Source organism: Momordica charantia, assembly GCF_013281855.1.
Source record: "Momordica charantia cultivar OHB3-1 chromosome 5 unlocalized genomic scaffold, Mcharantia_2.0 BLBB01000005.1, whole genome shotgun sequence".
Lineage (NCBI taxonomy): Eukaryota > Viridiplantae > Streptophyta > Magnoliopsida > Cucurbitales > Cucurbitaceae > Momordica > Momordica charantia.
The window spans coordinates 12431837-12459258 of record NW_028275163.1 but is presented as its reverse complement, the minus strand read 5'-3'; the positions used below and the strand labels follow the sequence as shown (position 1 = coordinate 12459258).

At 40.6% G+C, this 27422-nt stretch overlaps 1 protein-coding gene across 1 annotated transcript; it reads left to right on the top strand.

The window, feature by feature from the left end:
• Positions 1-15877: 15877 nt before the first annotated feature.
• Positions 15878-26906, top strand: EDA30 (O-fucosyltransferase family protein). The gene is made up of 11 exons (XM_022303283.2): positions 15878-16035; positions 16389-16718; positions 16817-16901; positions 18747-18817; positions 18892-18980; positions 19088-19331; positions 20512-20624; positions 20857-20947; positions 21067-21195; positions 25056-25609; positions 26339-26906. The coding sequence occupies exons 2-11, from the start codon at positions 16557-16559 to the stop codon at positions 26760-26762; spliced, it is 1962 nt and encodes a 653-aa protein (XP_022158975.1). The 5' UTR covers positions 15878-16035; positions 16389-16556; the 3' UTR covers positions 26763-26906.
• Positions 26907-27422: the final 516 nt, after the last annotated feature.

The following is a 27422-nucleotide window of genomic DNA, read 5'->3' as shown; positions in this document are numbered from 1 at the left end:
CAACATAGATGAGGAGATTGTAACACCAATGATGTTCCTATCACCCGTACTATTTAATATGAACCATACTATGCTTGGATACGTACTATGACTTTGTTTGTAATTTGAAATGCTTGTAATAATCTTTATATATGATATCTTCATGAGTTAGGTGATTCCCAAGTAGTTTCATTACTATTTTCCAAATGTAATGCTTAAGGCGATGCGATTTAATGATTGTGCTGATAATTTATTTCGTCAATATAAGTGGAGGTTGACTTCCACCTACATAAACACTTGTCACGATGATCCGACAAAATTGAAGGTGATTCCGAAGGATGAATCCCATATTCCACAACAACACTGGGACCGGTTTTTCCATTCTAGACTTAGTATGGAATTCCAGGTACTCATTATGGTGATGATACATACTAGTACATTTGGTTCAATGTATATAGACAAATGCATCTAATACTGATACGAATTTTTGCACTATTATGAAGGCCTTAAGTGTACGGAATAGAGAATTGCAGGGAATGCATGTATACAACCACAGGTTGTCACAAAAGGGGTACGCGAATCTCTCCGAAGAATTGGTAAGATACACCAGAGATACACCTAGTAAATCGGATATCATATGTTTTGATGATCTTTTAAGCCGTATCCGCTAAGTTTGTCTAACTTTGTATACAGAAAAATTCCCAATGTGAGGAACACCCGAGGGATCGAGGCACGTTATGGAAGAAAGCGCGTATGGACAAAGATGGAAATATCAGGGAAGCATGTACTAGAGTCGTAGTCGAACGCATAATACGTATTGAGGTATGAGTATTTTGGTAAACGGATTCATCTTTTACTTATTTGAATCTCATTCTATAAATGTTGGAGGAGATAAAAGTTACACAAGGTGAGAATGATAGCAACAACTCTCCAGGAGAAGATGCACTATCACTTGCTTTGGGTACCCGAGACTGTCCTGGATGGCTTACATGTGTGGGTAGGTATATAACGAAGACTTAGTACCATCATAAACCAACGAAACGGTCGACCTCTAAGTTGGAAGAGGAGAAGGTTTGTTCGAATCTCGAAGATAGGTAGGCTAGAAGGATTAAGGAGTTGGAAGAGGAATTGGCGAAATATAAACAAAATGCTTCAATACCAAGTGATAGTAAGTTGCAAGAGACAATGAAACGAGAAAAAGATGTGGTGATGAAGGAAGGAGAAACAGGAGAGGAGGACAGTAAGGAGGGAGAAAAAACAGAGAATATAAAGGAAATAGAAACAGGAGAAAAGAAAGTTAAGATAAAGGAAGAAGAAATAGGAAGGCAGACTGCGAAAGGAGGAAAAAGAGATGACGTTATTGAAGTGGAGACAAGTCACGAAGAGGTAAGATTGTTATTTAGCTTATTTTTTCTTATCCTTTCGATACATGGCTAATTTGGTCGACTTAATCGTTTTCTTGTAGGCAACTAGTAATGTTCAGAAAAATGCGTCCTTTAAGGTAATACACTAAATTTCTTACTTGAACTATTATGGAAGTAACATTATTGACTTATTGATGTAGATGACATGAATACTAGGAGGGAGATTCTTGTCAATTGTCGTTCGAGTCAAGCGACAATGTCGTGGCATTAGAAATGATATTCGAATGCAACTTGGAAGGAGGCAATGTGAAGGTATCAATAGATGTGGCGTTCCAGAATGATTGCTATTTGCCTATTCCATCTAACAGAGGATCAAACCTACTAGCACAAGAGTTAGGTTCGCACATATTATGACCAGGACACCTCATTGCCATTAATGGAAAAGGGGTAACATAGTGTAAAATAATTTAAGTACTATGTCCCTTTTTGTAGTGTAAGACTAACTTCAATTCATTCAACAATGTAGGAGGTTGCAACCAGAGAGGAGGTGCTTCAGCTGTACCCGTTCGAACATGATGGAACGACCCCAATTGCTCTGCGATGCCTACTTCGTGAGATGATGATGTGTAAATCTCAGGTAAAATTACCAGTCACTAATGATGTGTTCGGATGTAAACATATCTGTAAGGTATGGACAGACGTTGTACAAACCTTTTATGAGATGAGGCCATTAACTGATCCGTGCATAGATGCATATATCATGTAAGTGACATGACTTTTAATGAAATCACCGATACGATAACATCGTCATATGGCTAATGTTTGACTTTAATTTGTTTTCTAGATACTTATACAAGAAGTTGGTGGAGCAAGATGGATCTCATATGTACAAATTTCTTAATGATGGATCAATATCGACATCCAATCTTTTGAAAGAAGCACGTTCGGAGAAGTTGACAAAACGACTTATGCAAATGGAGTCAGGTCAATTGCTTCTTGCTCCTTACAACAGTGGGTAAGTCCTTTTCATTTCTAAAGGTATTATGGTATGTATGCTAATTTAACTGATTTTCTCATTTATTTGGAATGCATAGATCTCATTGGATATTGATAGTCATTGATTACTTCAAGACCATGGTATATTCAATAAACTCTTTGATAAATCGTTTGGACAATGATATAATGGATGTCGTCAACCGGTATGTAGAAGTAACGTAGTGATTATGAGCTTAAGTTCAGTCAATTTATAAACTTCTTGTCCATCACTTCACAGGGCTTTCAATAAATGCGACAAAGTCAAGGTGCAATGGAACTGTGTAAAGGTACGATATAATGTTCACTCATTAAATGGTTTATAGTTGCTGTTCTATTTATTATCAGATTACTAGCCACAAAACGCCTTGTTGTATGCATAGTGCTCAAGACAACCTGGATCAACAGAATATGGGTATTACATTATGCAATTCATGCGGGCCATAGTAAACCAACAAAGCACTTCGATCCCAGATGTAGTAAGTAATAATTTAGTCTGCATGAATGTCAAAACATATGTATATATGCGAATGTCTCGAACTTAATTAATTACTAATTCTATGTATACAGATGAAACTTGAACCAAAAGAGTACACAAAAGAAGACATAAATGTGTTGAGAATGGAGTGGGCCGAGTTTGTTGGGTCCTACTTAAGTTTTAGTTAAGATATGTGAAATTACCTTTTTGGGCCGACCATGAACTCATGTTGCATATAATATTATTTTTTGCTTGCACATTTTTCGAGTTCATGGTTGATGCATTGGTAAAAGACTTTTTGTTTAGCATGTTTTTTAGACTGCTAGCTACCTTACACTTTCATGGTCATTTTACCTCACGACCGACTAAGGGGAAAATTTTGGTGTGGGTTGTTAACTATATCCCTGTTTATTCATTTGAAGGTGTAGTAGTTATAACCGTTCGAGTAATCTACAATTTGATATTTTCTGGTAGGACTACTTCATCAGACACACTACTTTGAAATATCTATATTCTTGGTTGGCTTCGTAGCGCAACGCATATGTGGTACTGCATTATTTAAAATTTTATTTGAATGTTATTGTTTACGGCAATTTTTTTGAGAAAGCTCATTTTCCTAAATTGCGTATTATTGGTTATATGACAGCAGCAATCTTCGCACTGGAACGAGAAGTTCTAAGGGTTTGAAATGCTTGTCAAACTGCATCCATGTGAGCTGAAGCATGTTGTGCTCGTTTCCATCAAAGTTTCATCATAACAAAGGTAAGCGAACTTGCTTTTCGTCATCATTCATACTATAGCATTTGAATATTAAATCCTTCTGAATCGAACTTGTTATATGTTGTGACTATAGCTAATTTTGCACCTTTATCATATCATTGAGTAAGTTGACAGGGAATACTGAATATTGATTATAGACGAGGAATGTACATTTACAATCGTTCTACTATACTAGCTAGTTTGTGTTATATTGTTTAAGTACATTTTGTGCTATGCTGCTGAAGGATATAGAAGAAGTTATTTTGTTATTGTAGTCTCTTCTTATGTTTGGAACTTTGTTTGGTCATTTTGTTGGCTATCATATCAAGAGTTTTATGAATACTTAATATTGATACTTTCGTTATTCATTTAATCATTGTACGTTTACAAACCTTATACATGCTGTTCATTTTAATCCCGTTTCTTCTGTTGTGTTGTTATGTTGGTTGTTTTATCAGATTATCGAGTAAGTTGATAAGGAAGACTATGAATGTTGATAATTTGTAGTGTTGTACAATATTAATGTACGTTTTCAATCATTGTGATACTTCTTTAAATTTTTAAATATTATGCGATATTACTAAAGGATGTAAAAGATGTGTATTTAAGAATATTATTTGCAAATATCACCATCCTTTGCCATTTTCAATAGATAGACACGTTTTTTAGAAAGTGACTTTCTGAACGTTATCTATCTTTCGTTATTCATTCATCTAACTTGGGTATGGTTTTTTCATTAGGTCTGTCAAAACCCTAAGACGTCGATAATTGGGAATTCAACTAATGATGGATGAGCGTTGTTGTCGGGGTTGGTGTGTAGGGAACATGTTTAACTCCATAATTTTTTTATTTGTGTTTGAGAATACTCTAGCTAGTATATTCTAAATTAATATATTACCTTCCTGACTTTTGTAATTAATATAGTTCAACTTTGTTATCCAAACTACTGTATTTGCGTGTTTGATCGACAAATGTAGGAGTATGTGATATTTCTATTACGCAATAGCTGCAATCAAATTAAATACATTTTCTGTGACCCTTTTTTGATCGTCACAAAATGGAATCATTAATGACGTTTTTTAATCGTCACCGACCTATTTTTGAGGACGCATATCGATCGTCGCTAAATATACTTTTCGTGATGTTTATACACCGTCAGATGTCACGTGACCTATCATCCCCTGTTCACGGTCTTTCCGTGACCTTGAATCACAGTCACGAAATCATTTTTCATGACATTTTATAAACGTCATGGAAATTCACATATTTCATGACGACAATTAATCGTCACGTGTGCTAAATTTTATGATGTTTTTTAAACGTCTCGTATACCTTTCATGATGGGCGTATACGTGACGGCATTGAAAACGTCACAAAATATTTTTGTGACGTTAGAAAACCGTCACGATAAACCAAATTTCTACTAGTGAATGTTTAAAACTGAAAATATAATAAAACGTGCTTTAAATCCGAGAATGAAACTCCTCCACAATAAAACCAAGAGTTTGTAACCCTCAAATAGTGAATGAACTGGAGTTTGAACTACTTGGAAGTCCTGTTCATTTCATGCATATTGAGTTCAACTTAGACTTCCATTAATGCAACTTGAGTTTGTAGTAAATGAAGTTGGACTTGTTCTTGACTTCATTCAATGCAACTTGAGGTTGCCATAAATGACACTAGAGTGCATTTAATGCAACTCCAATTTGTTGTCAACTTGGACATAGATTTTCCAACAACTTCTTTTAAATCTTGAAGACTAAGACACTTTGGTTCATATCAACGAATGCCCCTGACACGATCATCGAACAAGAAAAGGGCATTCCATCTGCCGAAGAATTGGAGGTTGTGCCCGTCTTGGGGCCAGGAAAGACCACCAACGTGGGAGATGTGTTATCGGGTAACGAGAAGGAATGTTTGGTCGAGTTCTTCAAGAAAAACATCGACATATTTGCCTGGTCCCACAAAGACATGCCTGGTATCGACCCCTCGGTCGCCTTGCATAGGCTGAACATGGACTCAGGCACGAAGCCGATGAGACAAAAGAAGGAAACCATGGATGTCGCGTGCCATGCAGCCACGGCAGAAAAGTGGACAAACTATTGAAGGCTGACTTTATTCGGGAACTCCACTACCCTAATTGGCTATTCTGGTCAAGAATGCCAATGGGAAGTGGCGAATGTGCGTGGATTTCACCGATATGAACAAGGCCTGGCCAAAAGGATAACTTTCCCTTGTTGCGAATCGACCAGCTAGTAGATGCCACGGCGGGGCATGAGCTATTAACGTTCATTGACGCCTATTCGGGATACAACCAAATCAAGATGCATTCGGCCGACCAGGAACATAGCTCCTTCATTACCGAACAAGGGTTATTCTGCTTCAAAGTCATGCCTTCAGGTTGAGAAACGCCGGAGCAACCTACGAAAGGATGGTGACCAAGATGTTTGCCCTGCAGATAAAAAGGAACATGGAGGTGTACATTGACGACATATTGGTCAAAAGCCGGATAGCTGAGCAACACAAGGACGACCTCTCCGAAGCTTTCCAAATCATGCGTCATCATGGCATGAGGCTAAACCCTGCTAAGTGTGCCTTTGGCGTGGGGTCAGGAAAGTTCTTCAACTTTATAGTGCATCAACGAGGGATTGAAGCCAATCCAGAAAAGATCCAAGCCATCATAAATATGTCCACCCCTGCCAATCTGAAATAGCTCCAAAACCTGAACAATAAGATCGCAGCACTGAACCGGTTCGTCTTCCGATCAACCTACAAGTGCCTGCCCTTCTTCAAATCACTGAGAAAGGGAGTAAAGTTTGAATGGACTGATGAATGCGATAGGGCCTTCCAAGACCTGAAACAATATCTAGCGTCCACCCCTCCCCTGGCCAAGCTAGACATAGAGGACGAACTACACCTCTATTTAGTCGTTTCAGGGAGTATTTTCAACTCGGCACTAGTAAAAGAGGAAGCTGGAAAGCAACACCCCATGTACTATACTCGTAACGCCTTGATCGGGGAGGAAACCCGCTACTCCCAGATCTAGAAGCTTGTTATTGCACTGTCACCATAACAAGGAAATTGCGGCCCTACTTCCAAGCTCACTGACTCGTGGTCCTAACCGACTGGCCGCTCCGGTAGATATTTCAAAGACCCGAGGTTTTGGAAAGAATCATGAAATGTGTCGTCGAGCTGAGCGAGTACGACATATATTACGCACCACGAGCATCAGTGAAGGGTCAGGCCACGGCGGATTTCATTGCCGAACTAACCCCAGCGCAATAGGAGGAAGGCGTCAATCCTGATCGGTGGACTTTGTACATGGACGGGTCAGCAAACGACCAGCATTGTGGAGCCGAAGTCCTACTGACAAGCTGGATGGGAGCTGCCACAAGTACGCCCTCCGCTTCAAGTTTTGGATCTCCAATAACGAGGCTGAATACGAGGCGCTACTCGCCCTCTACCTTAAAAAGCTGCGTGCACTGCTAAACACCTTCGAATCGAGCACTGTCGAGCAGGTCCCTCGCTCGAAAAATGCCAATGTAGACGCTCTAGCTCGTTGGCATCATCTTACGAGACTGACCTACCTCGGACGGTCTTGGTCGAAATACTGGGCGAATCAAGCCTCATCAAACCAGAGACGATGCACATCGACTAGCTAGATACCCCTGACTGGAGAGACTCAATTAGAGAATATCTGGAAACGGTAAACTGCCAGAAGATCAAGCAGCCACCTGAAGGCTGGATTTGACCCTAATCACCCCGACATTTCCTTGAGACCTGGTCGCGCCACTGTTCTAGTTCTTAGCTACTTAGAAAAGCGTGACTATCCCTACAGACCAACATGAGTCCTTTCAGCATGCTTTGTCCTCACTCACATGCTTCCTAGTAAAGCAACTAGGAGGTCACCCAACCGAAGATTGTTCAAAGTAAAGCACGCTTAACTTTGGAGTTATTACGATTGAGTTACCGAAGAGGAAGGTGCACTTTGTTAGTATAAGTAGTGACTATTATTTTTTTAAGTCTTTTTTTACCATTCTTCCATGATCTCAGGATCCGTCTCATTCGGATGTGGTATCGGTTCATTAATGTACCCATTCCTCTCTAGTCGGGCATTACATGTCCACCAGCTTCCGTTTGGCTTTGATACCATTTTGTAACGCCCCATGCCTAGGATTCGGAATCCAGATTCGGCATCTATTTCCCCTTGCATTCCCCTGCATCCCCTGCGACCCGGCCGCATCACCATCTAGTTCTAAGCGACTTAAAAGAGCGTAGACTATCCCTACAGAGTCGAAGTAAAGCACGCTTAACTTTGGAGTTCTTACGATTGAGTTACCGAAAAGAAAGGAGCACCTTGTTAGTATAGGTAGTGACTATCATTTCTTTCAAGTCTTTCTTGACCATTCTTCCATGATCTCAGGATCCGTCTCATTCGGATGTGGTATCAGTTCATTCATGTACCCCTCTTCTCTAGTTGGGCGTTACATGCCCACTAGCTTCCGCTTGGTTCGTCCCCGAACCACATCGTACTGGAAGAAGTTCTGCTTTGATACATTTTGTAACTCCCCAGGTCTAGGATTCAGACAAGAATTTGGAATCCAGATTTAGCCCTAATCACGTCGACATTCCCCTGCGACCCGGTCGCGCCACTGTTCTTGTTCTAAGCTACTTAGAAGAGCGTAGACTATCCCTATAGACCAACATGAGTCCTTACAGCATGCTTTGTCGTTACACACATGCTTCCTAGTAAAGCAACTAGAAGGTAACCCAGCCAAAATTGTTCCAAGTAAAGCACACTTAACTTTGGAGTTCTTATGATTGAGTTACCGAAAAGGAAGGTGCACCTTGTTAGTGTAGGTAGTGACTATAATTTCTTTTAAGTCTTTCTTGACCATTCTTCCATGATCTCAGAATCCGTCTCATTCGGATGTGTTATCGATTCATTCATGTACCCCTCCTCTCTAGTCGGCCGTTACAAGGGTACTCGCTCCCGCTGCTCAGATGTGTAAGTCTAGCTGAGGTCGAATACATCCTCAACAAAGTCCATGAGGGAGACTGTGGGGACCACCTGGCCAGTCGAGCGCTTGCAAACAAGATCTTACGACAAGGATATTATTTGCCCACGTTGAACAAAGACTATAAGAAGTTCGCACGACATCGTGACAGATGCCAGCGAACAGCCGTCCTAACGCGACGACTCGCCAAGTAGTTGACGAGCCTGATAGCCCCCTGTCTCTTCGCCTAGTGGGGGATCGACTTAATTGGTCCATTGCCTATGGGAAAAGGCCAGACGAAGTTCGTGGTCGTCGCAGTCGATTACTTCACCAAGTGGGCTGAAACCGAACCTCTTGCCACAATCACCAAGTGGAATATAATGACTTTCGTATGGAAGTCCATTATCTACCGGTTCAGTATCCCGAATACCATCATCTCAGATAATGGGAAGCAATTCGATAATAGGAATTTCAAGAGATTCTACTCGGAGCTTGGCATCAAGCACCTCAACTCGACCCCTATGCACAGACCAACGGGCAGGTCGAAGTTGTAAACAAGATCATCTAAAGCATTCTAAAAGTAAGGCTCAAGAAACTCAAAGGCTACTGGGCAGAGGAACTTTCAAGCGTCTTATGGGCTTACAAGACCACTCCTAGGACTTCGACAGGCAAAACCTCCTATTCTCTGTCCTTCGGTATGAAAGACGTAGTGCCCGTAGAAATGGAAGTCCCCACGCTAAGAATCCAAGACTTTGATAAAGACCTGAACGCGGAAGGAATTTTAAACTTCTTAGATCTCGTGGAAGAGCAAAGGGAAACCGCTCGCTGCGAGTGGCCCAACACAAAAGCTAAGTTGCTAGGTACTACAACTCGCGAGTGAAACCGCGTAGATTCACGGTCGGAGCATTGGTACTAAGGAAAGTGATGCTGAATAAGAAATAACATTCCGATAGGGCACTCGGCCCGAACTGGGAGGGCCCATACCATGTAACTGGCATCATCCGACCAGGAACTTACACGCTGGAGGACCTGGATGGCAAGCCCCTTTGCCACCCATGGAACTCCGAACACTTGCGTGTGTACTATCCATGAGAAGAACAACGAGCGTCTACCATGTAAGTGACTCATCTTGTTATTAAATAAAATGGGAATCTTTTTGTTACTACTGTTTTGAGTTTGCGTGGTGCCGTAAGACCCAGGCTCCGCTTCTCCGAAAGGAAAAACGCAACCTGGGCCAGGGGAGAAAAGTCCTGATAACCACAACTCCCTAAGACATAGGTCGAGCAAAGCAAATCAAAATAAACAAAAAGAACGCCATTTTCGTTTAAAATAACAACCCATCAAGTACAACCCTCTACCAAGATCACACAAAAACAAACGGCAAAGCTTCACAAGCGCCACCCTACAACAAGTACGGGTACAAAAGTCGCTGAAGTCAGAAATTTAAAACACTACTCTATGACGGAGCCCGAACAATCGCCACACGAACAAACCTTTTCCTGAACAACCGTTTTAGTCGAAGAAGTTTCTGATCGAGGGAGAGCTCTTTGAGCCCTTAGAGTAGGCCGACGTCGACGCTTGTTCCTCTGACGATCGCTATGGCTGCAGACAAGGCACGTCCCAGGGCAGCCACACGATCACAAAGAGTCTGGTTGTCAGCACGAAGAACCTCGATCTCCATATCCAATTATGCCTTCTCCATGTCAATGATGGAATCGGCCTTATAGAAGAAGTTAGCCTGATCCGCCTGGCTATGAGCAAAACTCTTCATATCAGCAACTACGTGCCGCAGCCTTACGACCTCGGAGGCTAACTCATCTTCACCAATGGGAAAGGCTTCACTGCCACGAGGAACGTCTTTATTAAAAGAAAGCTTCCGCTTCTGCCTTATCACCAGTAGTGGGAAGAAGAAAAGGAAGCAGTTGGTTTTATAAAAGCGACACCACCTACCCAAGAAGGAAGGCCATGAGTCGCATTGAAGGCGTTAATTACAGAAGCATTAACAAATCATAGCCTTGGGAAGCGAAAACGTCGTACAAACAAATTAATGTCCCAACAGCGAAACGTCGTGCGAGTCGGTTCGTACCCTCGTGCCACGTGTCCCTCCGAAGGAACACCAGCCTACCACACGTGAAGAAACCCACGCGGCACACCTATTGAAGGCGCGTGATCCCCATGTGTGGGCGCCCTGGACGCACGTAAGGGGCCCGGTGGTGTGTGGCGAGACAAAACAAGAAGAAACAGGGAAGAAAAAATCGCGAAGAACTAAAAGTCGAAAGAGCATGACAAAAGTTTCAGCTTTATTCACTTAATCAGCAGTACAAGTTATATGCATCGCCCTTGGCGAATTTCAAAAGTATATAGAAGAAAATAAGGCAAAAGTAAGGCGTAGAAACTTTCTAAATCCCAGATATAAGGGAAGCCAGACCTCCTTTCCAAAACAGAAACCCGAAGTTCCATTTGACGAAGAGCGGATTTTTGTTCTCTTGAAATGTTGCCACTGCATGCACGCGCTCGAAGTCTGGGAACTTACGATCGTGAAAGTAAGACCAAATCAAGAAGGGACAGCAGACGCGCTCCTTCAGGTCATTATGGCCTGGGAAAATCTCCATGGTAAGTGATAACAAGTGAGGACTGCAAGGAAGAAAGTGAAAGAGGGTAAAGACATTCTCTCCCCCCCCCCCCCCTCTTTTTGTGGCTAGAGGAAAAGGTCCACCCAGGGTAAAGCGTCATTTCGTACAAAAGACCTAAAAGCGCAAGTAAAGTAAAAGTAAGGAAGCGAGAGTAGGCTTCATTGATAAAAAGTAGGGAACTGTGGGGCCCCTGAATCCCATTACAAAACAAAAGGCGGCATCGCCGCCACTAAACATGTAAAAAAAAAAAAAAAGAGAAAGACAGAGATAGGGCAGCGTCAGATCAGCGCACAGTGGCGTTTCGCACCATCCTCCGCTCCAGACGCCTCACCTTAGGGAACAAGGATTGGTAAGCCTGCTCCGTATCCTCCATCCCTCGAAAGACATCCCGAACCATTTCCATAGCAAAGCAACAATCGTTCTCGACGTCAACGAACTCTTCCTTCATCTTTCAGAGGTCCCGCTCAAGTTCACAAACCTGTGCAACAAGTTCGTTCTTACTTAGTTGCACAAGGTCCGGAGGAGTTCAGGAAGAAAGAACCCCTAGCTCCAAAAAGTCTACTGTTGTGTTCAGACATATTCTTGCCTTTTCAGGAACACTCTAAGCTCCAAGGCTGCCCCTAAGTCTGGATAGCCTACGTGGCACCGCTTGGCCGTGAGCAAGCCTCTGGAGAACTGATGTTCCAAAGCCGCTTTCCCGAGTGAAATAACCGACTAAGACTTCCACTCGGACGTATTCGCAACCATCTAACAAACACGCCATATAAGTCTCCAAGCAGAAATAGTGACTTCCCTTCCAGGGATAGTAGGAAAATCACTAGGGGAGGGATCGTTGGAGACATCAAATAAAGCAGTGATATCAAATAAAGCTGGTCTTGTCTTTTAATAAAAAAAAAAACAAGTAGAGATTACAAACAACAGATATAAGGCCCCATACACAAAAGGAGAACAAAAATAGCACAAGAAAAGCGGAAGACAATAATCCTAAGAGGGTGAAGTAGGATGAGAAGCCGCAAATTGAAGAATCCAGAGCATCAGGGTAACTGTACCCCTGAGAAAGAAGGCGCTGGATATGTTCCTCAGACTCACAGCTACCGGGTATCAGCCAGAAGCGCTCGAAGGCATCAAGAACGCTTCCCTATTCTTCAGGACATCGATCTTGCAGGCAAACCCGCACAAAGTTGAGCTCTGTACGCTGAAACTCTTGCTCAAAAGCATGGAAAGCCATCCGTGCCACGAAGTGAACTTTAGAAGCTCTGGGTCGCCCAAGATGGCCTTAGCTTCAGCTAGAGCCACTTCAAGACTAGCGACCTTGGCGAATTCTTGGTGTAAGGAATCCAGAGCAGTCTCCTCAGCCTCTTTGCTTAAAGACAAATCGGTCGCCACCGGTGTTTACCCCTCCTCGACTTTAAGCAATTTATCCTCGTTTTCCTTCAGGTGCTCTTCTAGGTCCACGATCTGACTATCTCAAGAAGTCACCTCCATCGGTGCCATCTCGAGGTCCTCCTCAGCCTTCTTACATGCCGCTTTAGCTTTCTGAGCACGAGACTCTGCCTCAATCACTTGGGCCATGCGAGATTGGACATCCTCTTCCCGATGCAGACTTCAGCAGAAGCTACTTGGCGTTGGATGCGATCTAACTCGATACACTATCAAGCAGCTCTCTTCTCTGTCCGTGATGCATCATCTCGACAATATGTTTATCCGACTGAATTTGCTCGCCTCGGCGTGAGTAAAGGTGGATCGGTCAAGTGCACTCAACAAAGTTTGGAGGCATTGTACCTCTACTTGATGCTCTTCTCCCAAACCTACCAGCTGCCAACTCATCCCGCAAGGCCAGGGATAGGGCATGAAAACGATCGGCTAACTGGCAGAAGTAACCTAGTGAGGGCGTTAGACAGGGAACAAGAATAATTAAGAAAAAAGGAAGAGAAGAATATCTCACTTCGACTGCGTCGAAAGCCTCATCTCGGCACTCTCGCACGACATGGAAAGGCCGAGGAACGATCCCATCGTTGAAGGAGCGACGAGCCATCTCCTGAACGGATACTCGGATATCACCAATGAGTCGGTAGGGGTTCATAAAAGTGGCCTCGTTCAGGGCATTGAAGCAGGCCCACGTGATGTCCTCCTCGCGCCGAGTAGAAGGAACCATCGATCGAGGGTTCTTAGAGGCGGAATCGTCGAAGGGTTTCGTCTCCATCCGGCACCGCATCCTCAAAAACCCGTCAACCTTTTGCTCGGACCCAGAACGTCTCTCACTGTAGCGGTAACTCCTTGTCGGTAGAGGGCTCCTGAGAAGTCGTATCACTCGAACTGGGTTCAATAATCTCCGAAATCCGAAAGACTGATTCCTCCACGGGGGCAGGGTCAGACGAAGGCGAAGCATCACCGAACCTCACCAGACGACGACGTTTAAGCGGGGGGATCGGGTCCTCAGGTCGAGGAACTATGTCCACTGAAGGGCTCCCCCATCAGCCCTGACAGATGGGCCCGAAGAAACAAGAGCCACGACATTAGTCGAAGTAGCGCTCCCATTTCTGACCATGCCACACGGAGAAGCTTTGCCAATCTGAAGGATAGGTCAAATTACAAGTTCGCGTCTTGTGGGTGAGATGGATGGTGGCTTCGTAAGATTTGTACAAAAAAAACCAGTAAAAAAAATTATGGCCGAACACCAAAGGGAGAAAAGCCATCGTCCCTACCTGTCAGAACCACACGGGGGGCAGGACGCTCATCGTTGCCTCTAGTTGGACCATTGGGATTCCCGATCAAGCGATGATCGGCTAACCTCTCACTCATCGTAATAAGTGAAGGGATTCTTTGAGTCCAAGGGATAGCAAGGATTTTCTTCAAAACATTGTCCGTTCGAGAGGCGACGGGAGGGGCCCCACTAGGAATACTACCAAGAAAAACCAGAAGCTTAGAAGGCCGCACTAGCCAAAAAGAAAAGAAAGGGGAGTTTTTTAAGAACAAACCGTGCTCCCTGAAGCAACTAAACACACATCCGACCACCGAACTGTCACCGACTAACCACTGCTCTCCAACGAGAAACCAATGATCCTTCCAATTCTTGTTCGAGGTTGGAGCATTGAAAAGTGACCCTCAGCGGGAGTTCAAGCTGAAGAACCTGGGGAAGCTTCTTATAGATTTCATCATGGTTATGGTAGACAGCAGTGAGAGAGTCATCGCTTTGCCCCCTCCCAATTCCGGCCAAAGGATGGCTAATGCCATCAAAGCTCCCCATGCGTTGGGAGTTGGAGCCACGTCAGCGAAAACCAAGAACACCTGGGCCAAAAGGGAGAGGGGAAGCTTGACCTCATTCCAAAACATCTGCGGGTAGAAACTCACCCAGCCAGGCGGAGGGGTATCTATTCTTTCGGCCGTAGATTGGAGGCGCATGAGGACATAATCGGAGATGTCGTAAGTGGTGCAGAGATTTGAAAGGTCTTGCTCGATGGCCAGTGATGGAATGTGGTGAACGAACGGACGGCGAGCCATGGAAGCAACCAATCCAAAAAGGAATCAAAGGAGCAAAGGCGCAAAACAGGGGGTAATCATCACCCCGCCTGCAGATGGATTTAAAAAGATCTCTGAGCACCATTTCGGATCCCAACGACCTAAGAGATCGCGATTGCTCGCGAAACAGCGATGGGCACGTGTCCTCCCATAAAATGGTCGTACACGCTGACGATTGATCAACGCAGTCACAATAACTCGTGGGCCCTACCAATCGATTCGTAAAGATTCAAATGGAACGCCCACGCGCCCTATCCGACCCCAAACACTTTTGGTCCCAGCCCACTAATCGACAAAGTGACATGACCCCAAAAGAGGGCTAACTGTTATGGGTAGCGTCCGAACAGGACACGTGTTCGTCCTTCTTCAAGCGCGAGCCCACTGAGAACCACCTTCTTAGAGAGGATGCCGCCGAGCAGAGAACGCATCCATTCAAGGGGGACGAAAAAGAGTAAACAGTTATGCCCCATACCCAGCCACAATTAGTGGCGCATGCTATTGGTACAGTAGGTGCATCCCGCAGCCCTGGACGACATGTCCAGAAGGCACAGGTGGCGGAGCCACCCTACTGCTGTCGGGAACGCACCCCCTATGTCCAACCGTACAGTGCGCGATGTCCCTGCCACTTCCAACTGTCATCCTTCCTGGTCGGCCTATCGAGGCTATAAAAGGAAGGAAGATCATCCTCACCAAATAAGTGAAAAACCTGTCACTAATACCTCTAGTGTCACATTCCTATTTCTATTCCGATTACTAACTTGATCGTCAGAGTGTATTAGGCAGGACATCGTACCAGTGTCGAGTTCTTTGGTTTCGGGTCTTGTGGATCCAAGGCCGGACTGCTCGTCCAGGTACCACGTGGCCCTCAGCCAAAATTCGCCATCAACAATGTTTATTTGTAGTTTGCCCCTAACCTGAAATTCTGGATCCGCCACTATACTGTAGAATTGAATATAAAATACAAAATCAATATCCTACGGGATCTCAAAATTTAAAACACATACACGATACATTCTGGTAATTTAAAGGGGACGTCATGACAAAGTTTAAGGAGAACATGGTTGAAACTTCCATTTCCAAATAAGGTACAAAATCTATAATTTAACATTACAAAAAAAAATTAAAGAAAAAAAACCGGAAACCAGTGGAGTCTAGTGTAAGTAGTGAACAGTGAGCATCTCTGGTTTATAGAACGGAGATTTCTTCACCAGTCTGCGCAGAGGATACTGATTTGAAAACTCCCATTTCTCGCTTTCTTCTTCCTTGGATTTCAGGTAATCGAATTCTTCCCATTTCCGCCATAGCTTCTCAATTCTCCAGGATTATTCTGTAATTTCTCCCCTTTCCATTCTCTCTCTGCTTTATACGCGCTTCTTCTTTCAGTCTCATGCTTGGTTTCCGATTCTGCCGATTTGATTGTTTATGCTCCAACCCTTGTTACTGATTTCAATGTCAGTTTGATACTTTTGTCAAATCCATGCTTGCGTTTCCAGATCGTGGAATTCGATATTCTCTGTCGGGTGTAATGCTGTTGTTCTGTGCCGATTTTCGCATTAGTGTGGTTTCCTATATGTTTTCACGGTAACCCAGTTGAAAATTCTTTTGCATTTCCCTTTGCATTTGCTAGGGATTGTACCTTGGACGCTCGTATTTGTCATTTATTTGTAATTTGTACTTCTTGATGCGCGCGGCGGTTGGATCTTGGATTCGGATATGAATTGCAATTGTTATTGCGTTGCCTGTGGAATTAGGATGTAGTGGAACTGCGACAACGGTTGGTCCTCGATGAGCCAAGATGTTGTTCAGATCAAAGATAAAATGGATTGCTCTTTTCGTTCTTGTCTTGTCTTTGGCATCTTTGCTGCTTCACCTCTTTATCGCAAAATCCTCGAGCGTAAGTTTGGTATATTACACCCAGATGGCTAGTTTGCTGAATACTTCAATTATTGGTGGGCAGGTAGATGTTGACTTCTTAATTGTGATTATTTTTTAGTAAATACATCAATGCACGAGTATATTTTCGTGATTAACTTTAATTTGCCTAAAATTCCACAGGGTTATAGGAGCAAGAAGTTGTGGGGAGCTGTAAAGCCATTAGCTGCGTTGCAACCCTATACCAGCTCCAGAAGCAGTTATCATGGTAATGGGATTTTGATGTCTTTATGTATTTTTTTGTTATTGGATCCAACTAGTCATATCGTTAATGTTTGATCAAGAAGGTCTTAATGTGAAATGGGTAGAGAATTTTAGCTTCCCTACCAGATCTGCTGGATTGCCTTACTATTTTCATAAGTTTCATTGAGGTTCAGTATATCTCATTCCAAGCTAGTTTCCAATGATTTCTGGAGAAAAACCAGAGTTCGGATTGTAAATTGTCCTCCTAATTTCAATTTTCAAAAAGGCAAACGTTTGATATACTTTGCATGTAGAAATTCTACATTGAGGAGGGACTGCATCAACCATTAGCAGCTTGAGAACCAACTAACGAGAGATTTTCTTTGTGCTTGTGAGGGTATTGATTTGGGTAATCATTTAGTTAGTTGGAATAAGTGTCTTGCCATAATATATCACTGAAGATAATTCTTTATTCATTTGCCAGTGCTAGGAAAAGTGAATTAGTGGAGAAAACCCATGAATTCTTCCATCTCCATTTTACCATATCATCCTCTTTTTTAATTTTCAGTCTTCAGCAAGCTCGACAATTTCCCAAACTGTGCTCAAAATCAGTAAGATTCTGAGTTATTATCTTCCAGGGCATTGCCTTGCTATGACACATTTTTCTCTCGTACTTTTCTCTGATTTTATCACAACAAAAAGTTTCAGGTGTTTTGCCATTAATGGTTCATCATCTGCTCATACATCCTTTCCAGAGCTTCATATTTTCACTTGAGTCCACTTAAAATTTGATATGGTTTTCAAAAAGGTAGTCTAATGTTTGGAATACGGGTCCACAGGCTTCTACTTCTTTGATATTTCAGTAATTCTGAAAATCAGCCCCCCTCTTCCTATTCATAGATACTTTTGATTACAATTTTCCTCAACTTCAAAGGTTCCAGCTGAAATGTCCACAATCATTTTGCCAATGAAGTCATATTATTATTATTATTATTATTACTATTTTGATGAAAAAGTTGAGCTTTCATTGAAAGAAAAATGAAAGAATACAAAGAGCATACAAAAAAACAGCCAACAGAAGGGGCCGAAAGTCGTATTATTTCTTCTTAAGCTCCCAACCCCCTAAAAAGACACTAGCTCTTATCTCACAAGATGATGCACGTTATTTTCCTTACCACCTAAAGAGAATCTGACATTCTCTTTTCTAAGTTCTGGATACTTTCTTTGTATCCTAACTGAAGTAGTAATATTATCACATGTAATAGTCTAAAAAGAAAAAGGAAAAAAGAATTGGACTCTTCCTTGGGATCTTCTACTTCCAAGCAAATTAAAAAATTATTTTGACGAAAGCTTGCAATACATCACTGATATGGTTGAGCATGAAGAGAGGTTGAGAAGGACACTGAGATGTTCCAAACATCTGTGCCCCTGCCCCTCTTATAATCATCAAGCAAGGGAAGCAAATGAGCCTGATCTTCTACTTCCTCATAATTAAGGGGTTTTCTTTTTGGAAAAAATTAACAAAAACATATTTTAATCACTTAGTATTACTCCTGTAAGAAGGTATTTTTTTTATTTATGGCAACAAGTAATTGTATTATAGGAAAAGTAAAAAGGAAAAACCCAAGTAATTTCACCATTTTAGGCACATCATTTACTTATTTAAGATTACTTGCAATTTGCATACCAAAGAGGCATTCCCACTCACGTGGTCTTTAACTTTTCTATTTTGAACTTAAATTTCTTATTTTTATATTTCTTTTAGTTTTAGCCTTTTCTCCTTTTTTTTTTCCTCTATTTTTTTATGGTTCAATCACTGCGAGCTGGAGTACATTTAGAGCATGACTAATCATTTTATTTTTCTTTGCAGCGGCTATTGAACAGAATAATGGTTTCATTTATGCAAAAATATTTGGTGGTTTTGCAAATATAAGATCTTCGGTAAGATACATAAAAGCATGACCTTTTTTAACTTTAAATTTCATCGTATTAATCCGTACCTTTTTCTTTCCTAGATCTGTGATTTGGTCGCTATATCCAGGCTACTGAATGCCACTCTTGTCCTCCCTGAGATTCAAGAAAGTACTCATGCAAAAGGAATTAGGTATTTATTGATTAATATGCTAGCCCATTGATTATCTTTCCCTTTTAGGCTCCCTATGCGAGCATGTCATCTGCATTTTACTGCTTACACTTAATCTAATTGTTCAGTGACAGATTCAAGAGCTTTTCTTATCTTTACAACGAAGAACAGTTCATATCTTATCTCAAAAATGATGTACTCATTGTGAAAAGTTTGCCGGATAATTTGAAGGCTTTAAGGAAAAGAAATGAGTTCCCTACATTCAGACCCAAAAATTCTGCCTCTCCTAGCTATTATCTTCAAAAAGTTCTTCCAAGCTTGAAGAATGCCAAGGTCATAGGCTTGGTTCTTAATGATGGTGGATGCTTGCAGGTAGTTTTACTTCTAAACAGTCGAGTTTTTGTTTTGATGTTAAGATAGCGAAATGGTATACTAAAATGTGTCTACTTTTCATTTATCTGATTGAAAGCCGTATATGAAATTCCCACATAAATCCCAATTGAAACACAAGCTTCTCTATAATTTATGTAAAACTCAAGTTTGTTGGAAGGATAGGGGTCCGAAATACAGCAGAAAGGCTGCAAAAGAAACGCTGAAGCTTGATTCTCATGCCCAGGTTGTGTTCTCTTTTCAAAGAGGTAAAAGAACCCCAAGGACAATATCATCTGGCAAAGATTTTGAACAAACGAACAATGGAAGAACAAATGATCTTGGTCTAACTTGTACACAAACATTGGGGAAATGCTTTTAAATCCTATGATAGCCACTTAGGATGTTAAAATCATAAAATTGTAAGGTCAAGCAATTGTTTTGTGAGATTGGTCGAGTGCACATAAACTGGATAGGACAATCTTATGAAAATGACTTGTATACAAGCATAAAATATCTTTGAGTTAGTAAGAATGGTTAAAAGCAGTATTGTCATAAAAAAAAAAAAACCCAAACATATCCTTAATCTCTCTTGGGGCTTGGATTACTTAACTAAAGACAATATGATATAGCCTTAATAGGAAAGGAAAGACGGGTTCTATGGTTAAATGTAGTCAAAGCAATTTCATGGGCAATCCGCTGGAAAGGAATTCTAAAATGAGAAGGCTAGATAATGGAGGAGGCTCTTCTTGGTGCTTGTTGTTTAATACTTTTATAATTATTCTCCTTAAGCTGCTTTCTTGCAAGCTCCTCAAATGGAGAAAATATATTATGTAATCTTTTATCTGATTAATGAAAAGTCTCCTTCCATTATTATTTTATAAAGTAACAAGTTTTTACCTGAATACTAGGAGGCATAAAGAGTTAAAACCTCCTAAATAGAGAGCATGATTAGTTTACAATGTTGTAGATGTAGATGGTAATTTTAGACTTTTCTTCTCGGCTGTTTAATTCGATACCGTAGTGTTATTAGTAATTGTTGACGTATATGGTAATTTTAGGCTTTCCTTATTTTTGCAACTTCGCTGCATTGACTCTCGTTGTTGCTTTACATTTTCTTTGAATGTATACATAATATAGGTATGGATTAGAGAATTTCATTTTTTATATTTTGTATCCCCAGTCCATCCTTCCTTCTGGCTTGTCCGAACTCCAAAGGCTTAGATGCAGGGTTGCCTTCCACGCACTCAACTTTCGGCCAGAAGTTCAGATGCTTGGGAAGAAAATAGTGCAGAGGTATCTTCTGACTAGTGGGCTGGAATTTGATTTAATGATTTTTTTGCACTCTAAATTTGGTTTATCATGATGAGAGAGAAAAAAAAAAGAAACAAAGCTAAACTCTCTGCATATATCTTCCCGTTGATGTGTGGACTACGATGTAATACTGTCAGATTACACGTGTATACTGGTGTCCCTGAACTGTACATGCACCCTGATGAATCTTAGCCTTATCTTATACATTTTACAGGTTACGAGCATGGGGTCAAACTTTCCTCGCTTTTCATCCTGGATTAGTCAGAGATTCCCTGGCATACCACGGTTGTGCTGAACTCTTTCAGGTAGTTGTTTGAGGCTTTTGTTCTGTATAATAGTTTACAAATGAAATGGATTTTGTTTATCAATGAGTTTCGGATTATTTATCATTTCCAAGTTACTTGAGTTTAATGTATTTGTTTAGGATGTCCACACTGAACTCATACAGTATCGAAGGGCGGAGATGATCAAAAGAGGGATTATCAGGGAGGACCTGAGTGTAGATTCCCGCAAACGGAGAGATAATGGTGCCTGCCCTTTAATGCCTGAAGAGGTTCGAGCTTGACTAATTACTGTTGTCTAGATTGTGTGCAAGTTTTACTGTTTAGAGCAGATCCTCTTGAATTTAAATTTTTATGATTTATTGCTGACTGATTTTTGGATTACCAAATAAGGAATGGATAAGCTGGAGAAGTCCTAGGTTTCCAAATGAAGATTATTATCTGATATTTGAATAACCAACATGATTCAGGCCAATAGTCAAAGGGTTAAGTAGTTAATTTAGGTGTCTTTGAAATCATTGCTCAAAGTATGATGCTAACCAACCAGAGAGAGTAATAAAAAGCCAACTTTTGTTAAGAAAATGAAAGAACAAGGGACATGGAATCGGGTCTGACCAAAACAAGGGGGACACCCCAAAAACCAATTACAAAAACAACCCCTAATTTTTGTTAACAAAAACAAAGAATAGTTACAAAATAAATTAGAATTGGTGGCCCACAGAGGTATTGAAAAAAATCACATTCCATTCACCTTTCCAAGAATTTCCTTTTCCGAGGAACACTCTCCTATTTCTTTCTAGTTAGATAAACCACAAATTAACCCAGGAATTGACCTACCACCTGATCCCTCCTCGGGAATGAGGATCCGCAATAACCTCCCCTAACAACGTCTCTCGAATGCTTGATCTTTGCACAGAGGCTACTAAAATTATGCCATAAACGACTCTAAACTTTGATGGATTAGGGGCGTAACCACAAAAGATCCTCACATCACTCCTACAAAGTACAAACCAACTAGGTCTAGAACATGATAGTGAGGCTTTCTGCATAAAATCAGAAGTATCCTTTTCACATAATATTTTTTCTTTTCACTCATTTTGGGGGTTCGTTTCCTTGAACATTTTTTTTTTCATTTGTTTTTTTGTTAAAAATAAGTCCTCACATAGCCCAACCAAGCAAAGAACCAAAGTTTCTTTCAGATTTTAAGTTTCCATAGGGATGAGAAGCCGGAGCAACACAAACAGTGGGTTGAAGAGGAAACCAAACGAAGAAACAAGGATTTACGAGGAAAGACTCTAGACAATTAAAGGGACCATTCTGATGATCTCCCATGACCAGGGGAGACACTCACCATTTGGAGCAAGATTAAATGAGAAGCTAATTCCTCAATCTCTCAATGAAGAAGGGTTCCATGGAATATATTAATATATCATGAGTGTTTTTTAGAGTGTTGAGAGATCAGGGGGAGAGGGTTGGCCCTTATTTGGTTTCGTGTTTCTTTGGGCTTCGGTGTCCAAAGAATTTTGTAATTACCCCTTAGATTTGATCTCTAGTTATGGCTCTGTTTGTTGGGGTGTTTTTTTGGTATGTCCTTTTGCATTCTTTCATTCTTTTCAATGAAAGTATAATATTTCATAAATAAATAAAAAGAAAAAGAAAAATACTAGGTCAGATAGTTTGTCCATGGGATAAGTAGAGGTGTGCAGAAATGGCCTGATACTCGCGGTTATGGAAAATAGATATTTTCCTTCCTATTCAACTCTAGATAGTTTGTCCATGGGATAAGCAGAGGTGTGCAGAAATGGCCTGATACTCACGGCTCAGATATTTTCCTTCCAATTCAACTCTAGAATGTCATAATTTCTTTTTTTTGAACAAGATACGAACTTCTCATTGGAATAATGACAAGGAACAATAATGTTCAACGATCCAACCTCTCAAAAGAGTGAAAAAGAAGAAAGAAAACAAAAGCTTAATAAAATACAGTAAAAGCTTTCCAATTAGAAAAAATCAAGCTAGGGTAGTAAATTCTAAACAAAGACGATAAGGAACACCAATGAGAAGCTTTAAACTTAGCTTGGTTGAAGCGCATTGCCGGAGATTGTCTCTTTTCTTCAAAACTTGTGAGATTCCTTTCGTACCACAACTCATAAAGTATTGTCTTTATAGCATTGAGCCAAAGAAGGTTGACATTAGGACTTCAGGCTGGCCCGAGAAGTAGTTGTTGGACATTGTCAGCAGTTATGTTGCCAAAAACCCAAGTCAAATTAAACTCCTCAAAGGTTAGTTCCCAGCACTGTCGAGCAAAAGGACACAGGAAGATGTGAACCTAGCTTTCTCCTTTGGATTGACATGGGGGGCAGATTGAAGGCAGAAGAATATAACCAGGAAGCTTATTTTGGAGAATATCTGCTGTGTTAACCTTCCCATACGAAAGAATCCAAGTGAAAAAGCTAATCTTAATTTCTAGATTTAGCCACTTTAACTTGTTATTTGAAGTTTAGACTTCAAATTGGTTATGGATTTTTCTCTAGTTTATTTTTTTTTTGTATTTTAACTTGTGAACAGTTTCCATAAACAATTTTTTGGATTGAAGTGGTATTGAATATAATACCTGGAGTTTAGAACTGATATCAGTTCACCTAAGAATTGGATGCTTGCGAAGTCACGTGCTTAAGTTTCTCACGGTATCAAATTAGGATCTCGATGTTGTGTCAGATTAATGTTTGTATGTTAAAAGATATGTTACCATAAAGAAAGTGTGCTATTTTATGGTTTGCTTTATTTGTTCCACTTTCATCATGCTTGTTTGCTTGCTACAACAGTGACATGCTTTTTTGGTTTTTGGTTTCCGTCGTCCTTTGTCCGATAGAGAGACGTCGGATCTTCTAGCCTTATTGTTCATGTTGGGGGACTTTGTTATTAGCCTAGATAGGAAGGATTCTCGTCTTTGGTTCCCCTAATCCTTCTGAAGGGTTTTCGTGTAAATCCTTCATGTGTATGGCGGATCTTCTCCCCTCTCCCTGCTCCATTTTCTCTTTGCTACGGAAGGTTAAGATTTCAAAGAAGGTCAAACTTTTCTATGGCAGGTCTTGCACAATAGGATTAATACTCTGGATCACATTACGGAACGTTCTTCTTTTTTGATAATTGATAGGTCCATGGTATTGTATTCTTTGTAGGGGAGCTGTAGAGGATCTCGACCATCGCTTATGGTCTTGCCAATTTACATCCTTTGTTTGGGATTGTTTGTTTTAGGCCTTTGGAGTTTGCTTTATTCACTCTAGAGAGTGTAGTTCGATGTTGGAGGAGGTTCTCCTTCACCTCTGTTTTAAGATAAGGGGCGTTTTTTGTGCTGTGTGGATTTTTGTGCTTTTTTTTAGGGTATAGAACGAGAGAAATGAAAGGACTTTTAGAGGGGTTGAGAGATCTTGTAAAGAGGTTTGGCCTTCTTTTCGGTTTCATGTTTCTCCTTAGGGGTGGGTGTCCAAAGATTTTTGTAATTACCCTTAGATTTCATCTTTGTTAGATTGGAGCCCCATTTTTTTAGTTTGGCTCCTTTTGTATAATCGTATTCTTTCATTTTCTCAATGCCAAAAAAAAAAAGTAATATGCTTTAGTTACATATTCAGACAAGTATTTAGCTCTAGCATTTCTATGTGTAGACATAATTTGATTTTGACGCAATTTAAATTGCTCAAGGCCATACATTGTATTTGATGCTTCTAATGTTTATGATGATACAATATTATCCGAGATATATATATTCTTTTTTAACAAGAAACAAAAAGTTTCATTGATTTAATTAAAGTGTTCAAAGATACAAACTCCAAAAGTGAGAGAGAATAAAAATACGAAAGTTTAGGGTGAGAATTAATACAATGTGCCTAGTTTAGGGGTAAAAAATGTTTTTATTCCCCTTTTTTTCTCAAATCTACGAAATCTTTGAATGATCCATGCATGTGCTAAAGGAAGAGTGATTTAGAGTGTGGGAAATTGATGTATGCTAGGAGTCGTTTGCTTGTGTAGCTAATTTTGTCCATAATAATAATTAAACTGGATTCTTCAAATGGCTAAGAACGAGTAAATGAGGCACATTGTGATAATTTATTTCTGTTTATAACTTCTGCAGGTTGGTGTTCTCCTTCGGGCAATGGGATATCCTCTTAAGACAATTATTTATGTAGCAGGATCTGAAACTTTTGGTGGTCAGCGTATGCTGATCCCTCTGCGTGCTTTGTTTAACAATGTGGTGGATCGCACTTCTTTTTGCAGCAAAGAGGAGTTAGATTCCTTATTTGGACCTGAGACCACTCTTCCTCTTGATCTTTACCGACCGCCTCCAGCCAAAAGTGAGCAACAACTTAAAGATGACTGGAACAAGGCTGGTCCTCGGCCGAGACCTCTTCCTCCACCTCCAGATAGACCTATCTATCGTCATGAGAAGGAAGGATGGTATGGTTGGATTACTGAGACCGATAAAGAACCTCTCCCTTCACCAATGGATCTGAGGTTGCAGGCCCATCGGTTACTTTTGGATGCTCTTGATTACATAGTTTGTCTTGAAGCCGATGCATTCTTTCCGGGTTTTCACAATGACGGTAGCAGTTGGCCAGATTTTTCAAGCTTGGTCATGGGACAACGACTCTATGAAAGATCCTCATCAAGAACATATCGACCAGACAGGTAGATTAAGGATGATCCACCACTTATTAGTTATTACCTTATGCCTATAGTAGGATTTGAACACTTGGCTAATAATTCCTTCTTATTTTCTAATCCTTGCATAAATTAACTTAATAACTAACTTAACAATTGATTTAAGTGAAATCCTTATTAGAGCAAGTTACTTGATCAAACTGACATCTTGCTCGTGCTGCTCTTTGATTCTTTGGAATGAATGGTTGTTCTGTGGGGTAAAAAAATTAAAAGTAAAAAATAAAAATGATCGAGCTCGTGGGAATTGAAAGTCATATTTTTTGGGAGACATTGTGGCAACATAAATTATGGATGTCTAGGGTTCCAATCCTGTCTAGAAGTTGCAAAAGCCAACATTTCTATGTCTAGTGTTGAATGGCTGTAGAGATACTCTCTGGATCCCTAGTACTTATGGGCGCATGAGTGATATTGATCACTTGCTACTGTATGTTCAAGGAGTTTACACAAACAAATGAGAATAAGATGCATTACACAATGCACTTATCTGACAGTGCATTGTGCATTGATATTTGTGTATCGAACAATTTAATGTTTCGATATTGGTTAATCTATACAATGCTTTAGTTTTCCCCACTCATCATATCTTGTGATAAATTTAGGACTATACCATTGTTGTTAAAGTTATGCGTATTGTTGGTTGGAGCTGGCATGATGCGATTCAATAATCTTTTCTGATGATATCATTTTGCTGAACAGGAAGTTTCTGGCAAGTCTTTTGAACAGCAGTCGTGAAAATTTGTATCATCCAATGCACAACTGGACACTGTTAGTGCAAGAGCATCTCAACAAGAGCTTGGGTGAGGAGGGCATAGTGAAACAGGCCATCTTCTCGAAGCCTACGTCGTTTCTGTCGCATCCGCTTCCAGAGTGCTTCTGTAGAATATCTTCTGATGAAGCTCCTATTCGTCCTGTGAAGGAGAAGGGCAAAACTGTTTACGGAGATGAAGAGAAGTGCCCTGAGTGGATGATGGATGGTCGACAAGTTGAATCGTTGGACTCGACCGAGGATAGTAAATGGGATGAAGAGATTGAAGAGCAGGCAGAGTCTAATTACAATAGTGGGAAAAGCTATTTGGATAATCTCATCGATCAGGATGAGGAAATGGATCCCAACGACTAAAATTGGGTGAATTGAAGTGATTTTGGTTTTGAAATGAGGAATTTTTTGGTGTAGAGGATAGCGTTTATAGGAGGAAATATAGCGTATGTGATTCATAAACATTTTTCTCAACCATTGAAATCAAGAAAAGTATAGTTGTATCAATTCTTTTTTCTCAAAAGAAAATTAAAAGTGTTATAAGTTGTATGTTAAAAATATTTTCAAAATACAACAATTTATATAATTCTTTAAATTATTTAGATATTTAAATAACAAAAACTTGATACTTACCTTGATTCGGATGATGTCTCTTATTATTTTCTTGTGTGTATGTGTTTTTTTTTTAATTTTAATTTTTATTAATGTTGATAGATAATCCATTTATGGTTTAACCATCGACACCGAAGAATTTTCAAATGGAACTCTACCATTTTTTTTCCCTGTGAATCAGTTTTGACCTTTAAAAGACAAACGACACGAGCAATTAGCTACAATAATGGCCATGGAAATTGGCCAAACTAAATTCTTGCAAGAAAAGCAACCATTTCAAAATTACACCAACTTTAAGGATAAGTTTGAGTAGGTATTTGTACCCCATTTTGGATCATAAATTCAAATCCTCACTTAAGGTAATTAATCATGTTTAACGAATATTTGATTATTTGGCTTTTTAACCAGTAT

Excerpts from the sequence above, each read along its gene's own strand:
- EDA30 (XM_022303283.2), top strand. The coding sequence starts at position 16,557 with ATGTTGTTCAGATCAAAGATAAAATGGATTGCTCTTTTCGTTCTTGTC. Across the intron at positions 16,719-16,816 it reads CTTCAATTATTGGTGGGCAG|GGTTATAGGAGCAAGAAGTT; the intron begins GTAGATGTTGAC and ends AAAATTCCACAG. Across the intron at positions 21,196-25,055 it reads GCCCTTTAATGCCTGAAGAG|GTTGGTGTTCTCCTTCGGGC; the intron begins GTTCGAGCTTGA and ends TAACTTCTGCAG.